General features: G+C 55.4%; 1 protein-coding gene across 1 annotated transcript in view; it reads left to right on the top strand.

Moving 5' to 3' along the window:
* Positions 1–14,896, top strand: part of ZCCHC24 (zinc finger CCHC-type containing 24) — a 63,307-nt gene that overhangs the window by 38,087 nt on the left and 10,324 nt on the right. Inside the window, exon 3 of the mRNA XM_049645269.1 lies at positions 13,180–13,344. Coding sequence (XP_049501226.1) covers positions 13,180–13,344 — 165 coding nt within the window. The remainder of the gene's footprint in view (positions 1–13,179; positions 13,345–14,896) is intronic.

The following is a 14,896-nucleotide window of genomic DNA, read 5'->3' as shown; positions in this document are numbered from 1 at the left end:
TCAGGGGACTGAAGCCCCCTCCCCCACCCCGGATTGGGCTGGGAGACGAGGTATTCCGGATGGCAAGACAGGTGTGTACAGAGTTGAACGTGAGAAGGAGTACCAGTAGCTAGGCCCCCTCTCCTGACATGGGTACACACTCTCTTTCCTCCCTTCTCAGGGCACCGGAAGGGTTGTCTTGTGGGGCTGCCCACAGACAAGCGCAAGGACACTTGCACCCCCAAAAAATCAGAGCTGGAGGCTCTCTGGGAGGCACGTGGCACTGTCGGAGTCAGCCAGGCCTGGTTTTGGATCTCCTACTTCCTGGCTGTGCAACCTTAGGCAAATCTCCCAACCTCTCTGTGCCTTCCCCATCTGTAGGGGTTATACCGGGGATAGAACGGCTGGCGGAGGTTACACTGCACATAGGCAGGAACTGGGAGGCTTGTATAGCTGAGGAACCTGGGACCCGGGGAGGGGAATGGGGCACCTGGGGGCACAAAGAAGAACTCGTGCAGAGCCACACTGCGCTGAGCACCCTTGCCATTGGGGACAGTGGGGAAGGGACGGTTTTGAAGATTTTTTCAGTCCCTGGGTAGAAAAGCAAGGTCAGCTGTGGCCTGGGCTGTGGGGTGAGAAGTGAAAGGCTTGCTGCCTCCTTGTAAACGTTTGGAAAAGTCACATAAGAGCAGCTCTTCCTCTGCTAGGTCCCCACCCCGAAGAGGAAGACCACAGGTAGGTTTGTGCTGTGGTCTGATGCCTGGCAGCGACCAGGAGAGGCACACGTATGCGTGCCTGCACACAAACACTCACGTGTCCACAGGCACACCCACCCTTCCGCCCATAGCCCATTCTCTGATTTCCAACACCGTCTGATGCAGTGGAACCCCAGTAAAAGCTGGTAGATACCTGGGCTGGCCCCCAGGAGCCTCTTAACTTTTGCTCTGCCCAATCACAGCTGCCACAGGTGACCTTGAAACCATGGTCTTCTGGACCTCGCTTGGCAATGAGGGAATTGGACAACAGCCAGCAAGACCGGGGTTCAAGGCCTGCCTCTTACTTGCTTGGTGACCTTGGACAGGTGACTAAACCCCTCTGGGCCTCTGTTTCCTCATCTGGAAACGGGGTCACAACAAAGCTTACCTGCAAGTCAGGTGCATGGCCAGCGCTGGCACAGTCCTTTTCTGTCTGTGGCTGTTGTGGTCTCCTGAGCAACTCAAGCTCCAGCACTCACCTGCTCTGAGCTCTCAGAGGTGGACAGCTTGCTTCTCTTTCTACCCCTCTATGGTCAGATGAGGAGATCGAGGCCCAGAGAGAGGAGGGGCTGATGTGAGGACAGAGCTGAGGCTGGAGGTCCGGCCTGCAGCCTCCCTCCAGGCAACCGAGGGATCCCCAGCCCTGGCCCCTGCCAGAGTGACCCCAAACTGCTGACTTTAGCGTTTTACTGGCCAGGGTAGATCAGGTTTCTTTTCTGGCTCTCAGCCACCCTCCACACATTTCCCCATCGCTATTTTGAGCTGAGTTCCCCTGTCCCCTCCTCCCAGGGCCGTGGCCCTTACACCGAAGCCTCATCCCAGGTTAAGATTGCCACTTCGTATCCTACCGCCTTCCTGTCCCCAGCAGCTCCCCTAGGATTAGTACAGAGCCTTCCTCCAGCAAGGTAGGGCTGGGCTGGTCACATGTGGCCTGGCCTTGCCAGGGACGGCCTCAGATGTAGAGCTGGGGACCAGCCAGCCTATGGGAATGGCGCTGCCGGCCTGAGGCAGCCCTCCAGAGTGGTCAGTGCAGCCCAGGAGGGGCATCCTGGGAGAGGAGGATCCACACCAGGCCCAGCCCCAGCATTGCCACCTCTGGTGTGTGACCTCAGTCCCGGCCTGCATGCTTCACCCATCACGGACACTGCTCATACCAGTGTCCCCTCAGCGGTCCATGTGCTCTAAGACCCACCCAGGGTGCTCAGAGGGAAGCAGGAGATACGGAGTGCTCTGCTTGACCATGGCACACTTCTAAAAATTTTTTAAACCATGTTTTGAAGGCGGGGGAGGGGCAGAGAGAGGGACACACAGAATCCGAAACAGGCTCCAGGCTCCAGGCTCCAAGCTGTCAGCACAGAGCCTGACGCAGGTCTCAAACCCATGAACTTCGAGATCATGACCTGAGCCAAAGTCAGACACTTAACCGAGTGAGCCACGCAGGCGCCCCCCCCCCCCACGGCACCCTTCTAGACTGATGGGAAATAAGAAGGCAGAAACGGTTAAGTTCAGGATGAAATCTGTGGCATGCTGGAGGCAGGGTCAGGGCAGGACATGACCCACAGCCAAGCCAGTGGTGCAGACCGCAGAGTCCCCCTGGGAGTTTGGGGAGCTGGGGCCTTCTTTGGGGAGGGTTGTCAGTTAGTGCAGGAGCCTGGGACTCAGAAGATGAAGTAAGCACCTCAAGGAGGGCAGTTAACTCTGTCTAGGAGTGGGGAGGCAGGAGCCTTTGAGCTTGGCCTTGAAGGATACCTGGGCATTCACGAGGTAGAGAACATTTGGGGCATAGGAAACAGTAGGAGCAAACGCATGGGCCTGGGGGGTGGGAAGCAAGAAGGACACAGCATTTGCAAAAAATGATTTTGTAGTCGTTGAGTGTAAGTTTTGTAGGCGGGCATAGCTGCCTCCAAGTAACCGAGGTTAGAAGGTCATCTGGGTGGGGGGGGCACCTGGGTGGCTCAGTCGGTTAAGCCTCCCGACTTCCGCTTAGGTCATGATCTCCTGTTTCATGAGTTCGAGCCTTGTATCGGGCTCGCTGCTGTCAGCACAGAGCTTGATTTGGATCCTCTGTCTCCCTCTTTCTCTCTGCCTCTGCCCCACTCACGATCATTCTCGCTCTCACTCTCCAAAATAAAAAAATAAACCTTTAAAAAAAAGAAGAAGAAGAAGAAGAAGAAGAAGAAAAAGGTCATCTGGGCCTGATGGGGAAGGAGCCTTTGGTGTTTTGCCTCAGTCCTGCAGGTTGATGGGCAGGGAGTGGGGGTGTCCCAGCCTGCTGTGGTCATTAAACCACAGGGAGACTGCCTGGCTGAACCCCGGTTGTGGCTGGAGCAGGAGAGGCGGCAGTCAGAAGAAAGGGCTTGCAGAGCAAATGGGCCACCCAAACAGGGACGTGCAGGGACCTGGAGCAAATGGTTGTCCGACTCAGTAGCATCCAGCTATGGGCAAACCGCAGGGCGGTTGCGGGTCTTACAATCATCTCCTACAGTGGCCGCGGGAGGGGCAGTGGTTCTCTCTGCAGCCGCGGGAGGGGAGGAAAACCCAGATCTTTTGCAATCGCTATGATTCGGATGTTTTTCACCCCTTTGGACCGGCCCCTCTTCCCCTCCCCGCCCCTAAGCTCTGATCCATGTGGTTTGCTGGTGGAGGAAAGCCAGAAGCAGGAAACAGATAACTCAGGGAGTGGTTGTTCATGTGATTAAAAAGTCTTGGCTTTCCAAAAAGTTTAGCCCAAAAGCACTTCACATTGCCTGGCCTCGGGGTGGGGTTTGGAGAGAGGGGTTTCTGCCGCCTCGTTGCCAGGGCTCCTCAGGGCACAGGCACCGGGCTGGAGACATGGGGGTGGGGTGCGGGGCCCGGAGGGGCTTGGTCTCCGGGTGTCCGTTTCCGCTGTAGTTTGTTTCCCGCCTCCTCTCTCACCTCGTCCTGTCACTCTGTGGCCCTCCTCTCCCAGACTCTGCTCCCCACCCTCCCTGTCCCTCTTCCTGATGTCACTCCACCTCTCTTCCCTGCCTCTCTCTGCCTCCCCCTTGTTTTCTCCTCTCTCTCTCTCTCTCTCTCTCTCTCTCTCTCTCTCGGCCCTTCCCTCCTCTCCACACCCCCACTCCATGCCCCCTCCCCAGGGTTTTCCTGAGACCTTTTCCTGGCACTGTGAAAGCTTCCATTGTTCCCCGGCACTTTGACAAACCCTAGTGTTGTGGAATCAGGATGGCATTTTTGCGGTGGCTTTGGGCTGGGAACGGGGTGGGAGGGGTGACAGGAGGCTGGGCTTTCTGGGCGCATGCTGTGCTGCGGCAGGAACCCAGAAAAGGGGAGGGGGCCCCGGGGGAGGTGACGAGGACGCCTGTGCTCAGACAAGGGGGCCCTTGAGGCTCCAGAGGAAACCCAGGGTGGCCTCTTGCCTCGTCCCCCCTCCCTCCCGGCAGCCCACAGGCCGTGTGGCCCAGCCCACCTGTCCCTCTGATCCCTGCTTCCTCTGGGGCCTCCGCAGAGCCTGCAGCTGCCTGGACCAGTCCTGCTTGCCTCTGTGGGCCGTGTGTGTGTGGACATGTGCGTGTGGGGGGCTTCGGAGGGTCCCTAAAGCAGTGTCCCAGAGCACAGGAGAAGGAAACGCGTGGGTGTCAACACTGGACAGACTTGAGCTCAGAACCTGGCCCCATTGCTTACTCATTATGTGACTTCAGACAAGTCGCTGCCCCTCTCCCAAGCCTCAGTTTCCTTATCTGTCATTAGGGTTACGAGTGATGATTTTGGAGGGCTGTTGCATCGATTAGAGATAATCTCCAGTGCCGAGCACTGGCTCCGTGCCTGTCACCTGGAGGGTGAAATGTGGTCTCTGCCTGAGGACATGGGTCCACGACTGTTTCTGCAGGTGTTGAGTCCCACTTGGGCCAGAGCGTGTGGCTGCCGGTGTCCATAACCAGTGTGGGCCACAGTTGGAGAAAGGGTCGCAGGGCTGGCCCCGTTGGCAGGCCCCACCGTGAGAACTTTCCTCATCTGTCTTCCTGGAATGTTCCACCGAGCCTGGCGCAGAGTAGGTGCTCAGGAAATGTTAGTTGAATGACTGAGTAATTGAGCTGATGGCCAGGGGCTGGGGGTCAGAGGTGGGGTCATTCTGGGAACAGACTTGTTCTCTAACTTTCTCACAGCCATTTCATGGAGCCGCTGTGCAGGAGGAAAGTGTTGCTTTGGAGCTAGCAGATTGGGTTCAAATCTGGACTCCATGGCTGTGAGGTGCTGCACAGGTTGCTTGACCTCTCTGGGCCTCGCTTTGCAATTCCATCAAATGGAGAGGCTGCCATTGGGAAGCAGCTGACACACAGTAAGTGCTCACTAAATGGCAGTGTCTCAGCTTCTCCAGAACAGCCCCCTCATTTGCAGGCGAAGAGACTGGAGATGAGCATGGGAGGACCAGGGCCCAAACCCGGGCGTCTGGCCACAGCCCCTGTTCATTCCCCATTGTCCCAGTCTCGAGACAGACAGCAGGGAGGGCAAAAGGGTAGGCCTGAGAAAGGCTGGGGGACTCAACAGAGGGGGATCCAGGAGAGGGGCAGTGCCCCCCTCCGGGGGGGGCGGCCTAGCATCCAGAAAGAGCCCCCAGAACCCTCTTGAACTATCTAGGAAGGGCCAGCAAAACTGCACAAGGGGTCCTGGGACTATGCACCAGGCACCCCTGCCCCTTCAGCCTCTGTGGGGAAGGGCATCTCACACTCCTCAGACCTGGGGCTCTTCTTCTCCCAACTCTGGGCCAGGAGTACCCAGGCACCCGGCTGCAAGAAAGCATGCAGACAGGGTGGGACAGGGAGCCGGTTAGGAGCCCATCTGTTCCTTATTTCCTCCCCCTGCTCCTCCTGGCTCCGGCCCTCGCCTCTCAGCTGGATGCACCGTGGGCCGGCCTAGAGCTCCACAGCAGAGAGGGGAGTGTGAGTGGGCCTGCCAGGCACACATTGACTTATGGACCTCGGAGAGGACCCTGGCTAGCGGTCAGTGCCACCCTCACTCTGGAGATGGAGAATCTGAGGCCCAGAGAGGGGAAGGGACACCCCCAGGGCCACCCAGCATGCCAGGACCCATGACAGTAGCAGCCGTTTCCTGTTTCTTCCCATCCTGGCTGGGCAGGTTCCTTATCTGTGTGTAATCCTGGCATGTTGCAGGGCAATTGAGAGAGTGGGCTTGAGTCAGATGGCTTGGGTTCAGATCCAGACTCCACCACTGGCTGGCAGTATGCCCTTGGGCAAGTTACTTTGACCTCTTCGTGCCTCAGTGTTCTTGTCTGAACCTGGGACTGATCATACTTAGCTCATAAGGTAGGGGTTGTAGGAATACAAAGGCCCTGGCCAGAGTGTGGCTGTTACTCTGTCCCAGAGCTTGGCTGGGCGTAGGCTGCTCTCCCAGGCAGGCAGAGGTGGTGCGGCCAGGGCTGGGGTGAGGCCTGCAGCTGGGACCACAGCCAGAGCCCTATATCCAGGGAGCAGAGCCCGTGCATCCTTGGGAACAGAACCCGGCATGGAGTCCTGACATGCAGGGGACATAGCCTCAGCAGGCCCACCCTGCTGCCCCCTCCTGGGCCCAGGGTCCCTGGGACTCTCTGCCACAAGTTACCAAAGGCGACAGTGTCCTCTCCCTGCAAAAGGGACTCCATCTAAAAGGGGCAAGAGGACAGCAAGCTTCACCCTCAAGGCTTACTCACTCTGGGTGGGACTCCAGGAAACAGGGGCAGGGAAATTGACTGGCAGACTGACCAGCCAAGCTCTATGTCATGTGACAGGTGCGGATACTTCCCAGCTGTCCTCAAAATTGAGGGAGTGGATGGAATCTAGGAGGTGGGAAGTCTGCTGGGTGGCTGGGGGCAGGGCCGCCCTATGGACATGAGTACGGGCCAACAGAACCAGCAGCAGGCCGGCCAGGGTCCAGCAAGCCCCAGTGGCCACACCTGCAGGGGCAAAGGGGGGACAAGTATGGGTAGAGTTGCCATCTCTGATGGGTTGCCACCACCTTGGGAAAGCATAGGGCGCCCCCTCGTGGGCAGGAGGGGCTCGCAGGCCAGGGAGCGGCAGGATGAACCGCCAAAGTCACACCTACTCATTAAAGACAATTCCTTAATTAGAATAGAGGATCCTGTCTCCCGGAGGCAACCTCTGAAGGCTTCTGTCTTCTGCCGGCCCTTTTCGTGCACCCTTTTCCTTTTTATGGGTTTACTCTGGGAGCAGCCCATGTCCTGTCACCTTGTCCTGTTTTCTTTATTGGCATTTCCCCAAACCCTTCAAAAAAATTCCTCATGAGCATCTCAACGGCTTTGCTGTCATTCATCCGATGGGTGTAACATCATTGAGGGCACCAGGGCATTGGTGTTGAATGTTTAGCTCATTGTAGCCGTTCACGTCATAAACAATGCTGAACATTCTTGAACACCCTGTTGGTCCGTATCTCTGATGGTTTCCTTAGGACGGCTGCCCGGAAATAGATTTGCTGGGGGAACGGTCATTTCTAAAAGCTGCGGGAAGGCTGTTCACCAAACTGTGCTGTAGGGATCTAGCAGGAAATATACCTGTTTGGTCCCACTCCCGGTGGTGTCTGGGAGTGCCCTGTCTCCACCCCTGCTAGTTGGCCCTCTCCAGCAACAAGACTTACAAGCGCCCTCTCAGTAACCTGGTCCAACTGTCTGACCGAGACAGAAGTCCCCTTGGCAGCCTCCCTGAGAGTGGTTTACACAACCTCTGCTTGCATACCACCAGTGACAGGCAGCTCACCATCTTACCATCAACCATAAGAAATCTCCTGAGCTGTTGGGAAAAAAAAACAGGGAGCCGTGTCCAGATAGTGTCAGCATCATCTGTGTCTCTTCCCAAGCAGGAGGCTTGCCCACAACCTGCCCAGCTTTGCTCTCAGCTGCTGCTTGGCCCAGGTTTTCCTTTCTACCCCCACAGCAGCCCCCACTGCCCACTTCCCAGGCTGCCCTCCGCAAGGAGTCCAGCCACGGTCTGGAGGCTGGAGGATCCAACCCCTCCTCCCGGCTCAGTCCCTGGCTTGCTGTGTGTCCTTGAGCCAGTCATCTTGCCTCTCCGGCCCCCAGAGGGCCTGTCTGTGCTACCAGGGTGGTGTCGAGCACCAGTGAGCTGTGCCCGGGGCTGATGCGATTCCCCAGAGCCGTACGTGGCAGGGGCCCGGGTCAGGAGAGCAGGTCAGGCCTGGCATCCTTCCCAGCCCGGGCGGGTGGCGGCCCCTGCAGAGCCGTCGGCAGTCAGCGTCTGTTTCATGTTGAAGTTTATGAGAAGAGGCTGGCCTTTCTGGGAGGAGGCAGGGGGAAAGTGTGGGGGGTAGAGAAGTCTTTGTTCCATCAAAAATTCCTCCTCCCTTTGGCCCTGCCCTCCTCTGTAAGCATAAACAGTGTTGGAGTAAGTCCTTCCAGGAAGCGGCTCCTTGCTGCTGAGCTGAGAGCTGCCCTCTGGCCTGTCTTCCCCGGCTTCCACTGCCTCTTTACCCCTGCCCTGCAGGCCATTTCTCCCCCTGTGACCCGCAGGAGGGCAGAGCCGCCAGGCTGGGCTGAGCAGAGGGGCTGAGGACGTTTCTTCTGAGTACAGGCCTCAGCTTTGTGGTAGAGACACATTTGGGGGGTGACAGACAGAAAAGGGAAGCCAAACGTAGCCTCGTGGAAAAGCCCGCTGGGCCTAGTCCTGCTTCTCAGACACTGGAAGCTGTTTGGCGAGTCCTGCCCCTTCCCTGTGCCTTAGTTTCGCCATCTGTTAAATGGGTTGATGATATTCCTTGCCCCACAGGGTTATGGGAAGAGTCGAGCGGGAGCCTGATAGGCTGTGGAGCCCTGAGCGCAAAGCCCCGCACACAGGTGGCACCTTGTAAGCATCTCCCCTCTTTGCTCTTCCCTTTGTTCTCCGCCAGCAGCACCACAGAGCTTCCGCGGCCTTCCCCTGTCTTTCTTGGTTCTTCCCTGAAAATTCCAGAAGGTGCAAATACCTAATGCAGTCCCTGTTTTGCCTGCCACCTCCTCCATCTTTGGGGATAGTGGGCCCACCCTTTACCCAGGTGCCCTCCCATCTTTGGGAGCTTTCCTCCTATGATTTACACCCCCCGGGTCTCAGCCCCAGCCTCTGCATCGCCCCGAAGGCAGCTGCACCAAACCCAGGAGAAAAATCATCCTGAAATTGCTAATGGTCAGTGAGCACTTGTAATGTCCAGCTGTCAGCTAACACCTTCATATGCATGAATGCCTCCCATCCTTCCAGCAGCCTGGGGAGGCAGGCCCTCACCATGATACTGGTTTCCAGATGAGGAGACCAAGGCACGGAAAGGTTGAGTAACTCACTCGGGGTCCCCCAGATAGTCCCAGCAGAGGCAGAATGTGATCACCGGCACCTGGCCGTGGCATCCATGGTGTGAGCCATGTCCCATGCAGCGGGGTGCCAGTGCCTGGCCTGATGGCAGGGTGGGAATGGGGTGCTGAGGACATCTGGTCCTGCAGGAGGCGGTAGCCCCTGTCCCTGGGCCCTGCCCAGCAGTTCACGCTCCCTGATGGATGGCTCCAGAACGGCTGGTTTTCTAATTACACGGTGTGGTGGTGCTTTCCGACCCTCCCCTCGCTCCTTCCTCTCATCTGCCTGCTTCTCCCTCTGGTGCACATTCTGTATCATCTTTTTCGTGTGGGTTTCCTTCTGAAGCAGAGACCCTTTGTCGGCTCTGCCCCATTCTTCACCTTTCACTCTGCTGAGTGACCCCAGGATGCCTTGCCCCCTCCCTCTGATACCCTGCCCCCTGCCCTTTGCCCCAGCTGCAGGGCCTGTCAGTTTCTGAGTCCAGAAGCCTGTAGGGCCAGATCCCAGAGTGGGCCTGACTGGTGATGGCCCCCACATTTCCCCCTTCAATCCAGGAGTCTCACATGCTACCATGGGTGAGGCACCCGGTGCCTACCCATCCTAAAAGGCACCTTTTAAGTGTAGGTGCCTTTATGAGTGGAGACACCAGGGAAAGAGTACATCTAGCATTTATTTCAGGATTACTGGGAAGGGAGGCCATAGAAGCTAGAGTTGCTTCGAAGCTGCGGGTACCAGGCACCAGGTAGGAAGGGTGGCACCAGAAGGGGTCAGAGGGACCACCGCACACCCACGGACCTCAGACCAACAGAGCTCAAAGCATAAGTTGACCCCTCTACCGCAATTTGACTGGAGCCTGGATGCCGACTGCATGCTGAGTGCTCCCCTCGGCATAACCAGCCTCCCTCACAGACCTGCCAGTGCTGAGAGCCAGCCCTGCCTTGGAGCTCAGACTGAACGTCCTCCCCAGGATGTAATGGCCGCCAGGAAGGCCAATAAAGATCTAAAGACATTAGGCAGCAGGCCCAAGAGATCAGGGCAGTATTGTTGTCACTTTCTAAATTTAGATTTACACACTCAGTAGTATGTCCCTTTTTAGTGATTTGCCTGAAATTCTAGTAGGCTGTCACCAAGTGGTGGTATTGGCTCTTGGGGATAAGAGACACTGTTCCTGAAGGAAGAAATTATTGCTTTACATGCTGCTATTATTCTATATTAGTAAATAATAATAACTAATATTGCTGTTTTATGTATCAGGCACTAAGTGTTCTACATGTATTATCTCGTTTGATCTTCAGAATAGTCAGATGGTGGTTCCTGTCATTATCTTTGCGAGTAACTTGCGTAAGATCACAAAGCTGGGATTTCAGTCCAGAGTCTGTGCTCTTAACCTTTATGCGCTACTTTGTGAATGGGCAATTACCCGGACAAACATGACTGTAGAGACGGATCACCCTGTAGCCCAGAGCTTCTTAAACTTAATGGCACTTGGATCCCCTGGGGCTCTTATTAGAATGCAGATTCCCATTCAGTTGATCTAAGGTGGAGCCTGAGACCATGCATTTATAACAAGCTCTCAGGTAATGCTGCGGATGCCAGTCTAGGACCCACACTTTGAATATCCACAGTGGAGAACGTGTGTTTAAGCCTGTGTCAGACCCAAAGCCTACAAGTGCCAAGTATGTGACGTAAATGCAAGGAGCAGCTGGTTGGAACAGAGACGACACGGAAGATGTGCAGTCATTGTGATGGGGCCACTCCTCAGCCTCAGTGAATAGTCACCTGAGAGATTTCTGGACCAATGTGGTCCTATTTCTAGGTGGAATCTCCTGTTTTCTTTTTCTTTTTTAATTTTTTTAAATGTTTATTATTTTTGAGAGAGAGAGAGAGAGAGAGAGAGAGAACACAAGCAGGGGAGGGGCAGAGAGAGAGGGAGACACAGAATCGGAAGCAGCCTCCAGGCTCTGAGCTGTCAGCACAGAGCCCGACGCAGGGCTTGAACTCACAGACCGAGAGATCATGACCTGAGCTGAAGTCAGCTGCTTAATCAACTGAGCCACCCAGGCGCCCACGAAATGTCCCATTTTCAAATACTGAGGTGACTAATCCAAGTTTATAAAACACCTTGCAGCTTGTATGTGAATGTTCATCGCAGTGTAATTCATAATAGCCCCAAATTAGAAACAACCCAAATGTCTATCATCTGATGAATAAGTAATAAAATACAGCATGTCCACACAATGGGATAGTATCTGGCAACAAGTTGGAATAAAGGTCTGAGACGTGCTCCTACATGGATGATCCTTAAAAGCATTACACTGAATGAAAGAAGCCAGACACAAGAGGATGATTATTGTGTGATTCCTCGTATATGAACCATCTAGAACAGGGAAATCTCTAGAGACAGAAAGGAGATTGGTGGTTGCCCAGGGCTGGGTAGGGTGAGAAGGGTATAATGGATATAGGGTTTCTTTTTTTTTTTGGGGGGGGGGGACAACCAAATGTTCTAAAATTAGATTGCAGTGAGGGTTAATATAAAACTCTGTGAGTATACTAAAACCCACTGAATTGCACACCTCGTACAGGTGAAATGTGGGGTCTGTGAATCATATCTTGTTAAAGCTGCTTAAACCAAAACCAAAAACACCACGCAGGAGAGAATTAGTCTCTTTAATAGATAAAGTGCAGTTACAAGTCAACAAGAAAAATAACAAACCCCAGCAGAAAAAAAAAAAGATCACGAAGGACACAGATCAACCCACGTGACACATTAACCAAGGAAGCACAGTGGTTCTTAAATGCACGGGGAATTCTCTCTTGCAATAAAAGACAAGTCAAAGCCACTCTGAGAAGACTTTCTACCTCTTAGACTGGCAACAGTGACCGATTCTGGCGAGGAAATGGGACATTAAGTTGGTACCCCTGCAGGGTGGTGGGGGCGGGGGCCGGGGGCAAAGCGTCATTATCCTTCAGAATTGAAAGCGCGCATCCCCATTGACGCCACGGTTTAATCTCTGGGGATTTATCCCCCACACGTCCCCTCACGCGTGCAAAATGTGATACGTACACACACACGCACGCACACACAATTACACATTGTCGCACTGCGATAGCCGAAGAGTGGGAGAACCCAGGTGCTCTGTCGTGGTGCTTGGCGAGCGCCGCAGAGCTCGCATAGACACCGCGCTGTACAGCTGTTAAACAGAACACGGCAGGGCTGTTTGTACTGATGCAGGGAAGAGGTGTGTTATTGCATATCTCACAATAATAATATGCCCGAGATAGCTTACTAAGAAAGGGAAGATGCAGAACGGAAGGTATAAGGTGTCCCTCGAGTGAGGGATGGGGACGTGAGTGCGTGTCTATATGTTGTGTATGTTTGTAAATGCAGAACCCATCCCGGGGTGGTGTAAAGAAAATGAAGATAGCCTCCAGGAGGGGAGCTGTGGCCGGGACCAGGGGGAGGGGAGACACACCTTCCAGGTTGCATACGTTGTGCCTGTGTTGCCTCTCCGGTAACCATTTAAGTTTATTTATTATTTGGAGAGAGAAAGCGCAAGCAGAGGAGGGGCAGAGAGAGAGGAAGAGAGAGACAATCCCAAGCAGGCTTCGCACTGCCGGCGCGGAGCCTGATGTGGGGCCTGAACCCATGAACCGCGCGATCGTGACCCGAACCGAAGTAGGACGCCCAACCGACTGAGCCACCCGGGCGCCCCCCCCCCCCCCCCCCCCCCCCCCCCCCCACCGCCCAATAACCCTTTAAACCACACCACCGTGTGGCCAAAGAGCACCTGTGTGCGGGTGCATGCGACCACTGGCTGCCTTTTTACGACATCGGAGTCAGAGAAGTAATTCCTGGCCACCATCACACAGTTTGGTCCCCGAAATCTAGAAAGGATGTGTACCCTCCATCACCTCCTCTGTTCTCTGTCTCCCTTGTGTGGGTCTCCCAGCCTTGGGATCCCGGGTGTGCTCTGGGGGTCACCCGGTGTTCCCTGGATGGGGACGAAAGGTGTCTTGCACATGGAGTGTGAAGGCTGAAGGGGAAGACCGGGCGACCCCTGTAGGGGCGTCAGTTTGGGCCGGTGGACCCCAATGCCCTGCGTTTGCTTCCTGTCCTCTAGGCACGCCCCAAAGGCGAGGGTCTGACCCCATACCAGGGCAAGAAGCGCTGTTTCGGCGAGTATAAGTGTCCCAAGTGCAAGAGAAAATGGATGAGCGGGAACTCCTGGGCCAACATGGGGCAGGAGTGCATCAAGTGCCACATCAACGTGTACCCGCACAAGCAGGTGAGCTGCGGGCACCGGGAGCGCGGGAGCCACGGCGGGAGGGGCTCTCTGAAGGGCCTCGGGTGTGGGGGAGGGTGACTTTGTCCCTCTTGGGCCTCGGTTTACTCCTTCATATGACAAGGAGGAGACCAGATCTCTCCACGTTGGCCCTTTGTTGTTCTCATCCGAAATGGGGGTGAGGGAGCACCATTTCCCCAGGGAAGGAGGGTAAAGGGGCAATTTCACCAAGACCCTGCGACCGCAGACCCCCGGTGAATTCTTCGGTACTAATGAACTCGGGGTCCTGTTGTGAGATGAGCGGGGATGTGGGGGGCAGCAGGGCACTCACTCCAGAGAACACGTATCTCGTTCATTTGCTCACTCAGTTGACTCATGTATACAGGACGGCCTCAGTGTACCAGGCACTGAGCGTGGGGCTGGTGGCCAAGGTACACGTGGGCATTCTGGGGCCTGGGGGACAGAGGTGTCATCCCAGGGAGGATGTACTCACTGCAGGCTGCAAAGAGGAGGCCCGTTTACTCTGGGGCCTGAAGGATGGGAGGAAGCCAGACCTGTTACAGGCGGGGGACGGCCGTCCAAAGAAGACAGTATAGCAGGTGCAAATCCCCCGTGGCCTTAAGGACTTGGGTGGTCAAGGCCCAAACCTAAGTGAAGAATCAGGAGAGCAGGGCAAGAAGAATAGGGTGGGGTGGGGTGGGTGCTCTCTCGAAACCCATGAGGAACAGCACTGTCAGCTTTACTTTGAGATGATTATTCTGGGTGTGTGCAGAGATTAGTCTTGGTGGGGCTGGCTAATCAAAAGTGAGGAGTCCAGTGGGAAAGCCATGCCGTCCCGTGCGTGCTGGGAAAGGTCTGAACCTAGGAGGTGGCCTTGGACCTGAGTCCAACACAAAATGTCACCGGATTGGATGTGGGAGGTGAGGGAGAGGCAGGAATCCAGGAGAACTATCACCCTTGAGTGGAGGGAGTACGCTTACTGAGGTGGGCATCCTGGGCTGGGGGCAGGGCAGGGTGAGACCTAGGCATCCCAGATAAAAGCAAAAGTCCTCTGATACACATGTTACATTTGAGATGTTCCTGAAAAATCTAAGTCTGGACGTCAAGAAGGCAGTCGGATTTATTTTGAAGCTCATATGAGAAGTCACAGTGGCTTCTACATACTTGGTTATCATGGACTTAGAGGTATGTAGGAAGTGGATGAGATTTCCTGCAGAATGTAGACAAAGTAGAGACAGAATTCCCCAGTCCATGTGTTGGAGAATCCCAGCACTGGGGGCTCAGCTGGAGGGGAAGGATCCATCACGGAGCAGAACCGGGGAGCATGGAGTCCTGGAGGTCGGGGGGGGGGGGGCGGTGTACCGTTCAAGTGGGCAGGTGTGGTTGGTGCAGAGATGTCTGGTATAATGGCCATGGCCAAGTGCCCTGGAGATTTGGCAACACGGAGGTGGTCCTCAAATTACATGCATATCTCGTTGAACTGCACCTAAGGTCTGAGAACCACTAAGCCGGTGCCCTGCAGGTCAGGCGTTAAGGACAGAGTGGAGACGTCGAT

This window comes from Panthera uncia, chromosome D2 (assembly GCF_023721935.1).
Source record: "Panthera uncia isolate 11264 chromosome D2, Puncia_PCG_1.0, whole genome shotgun sequence".
In the NCBI taxonomy this organism is placed as follows: domain Eukaryota; kingdom Metazoa; phylum Chordata; class Mammalia; order Carnivora; family Felidae; genus Panthera; species Panthera uncia.
The sequence above is the reverse complement of the archived record's forward strand: the minus strand, read 5'-3'. Positions and strand labels throughout refer to the sequence as shown.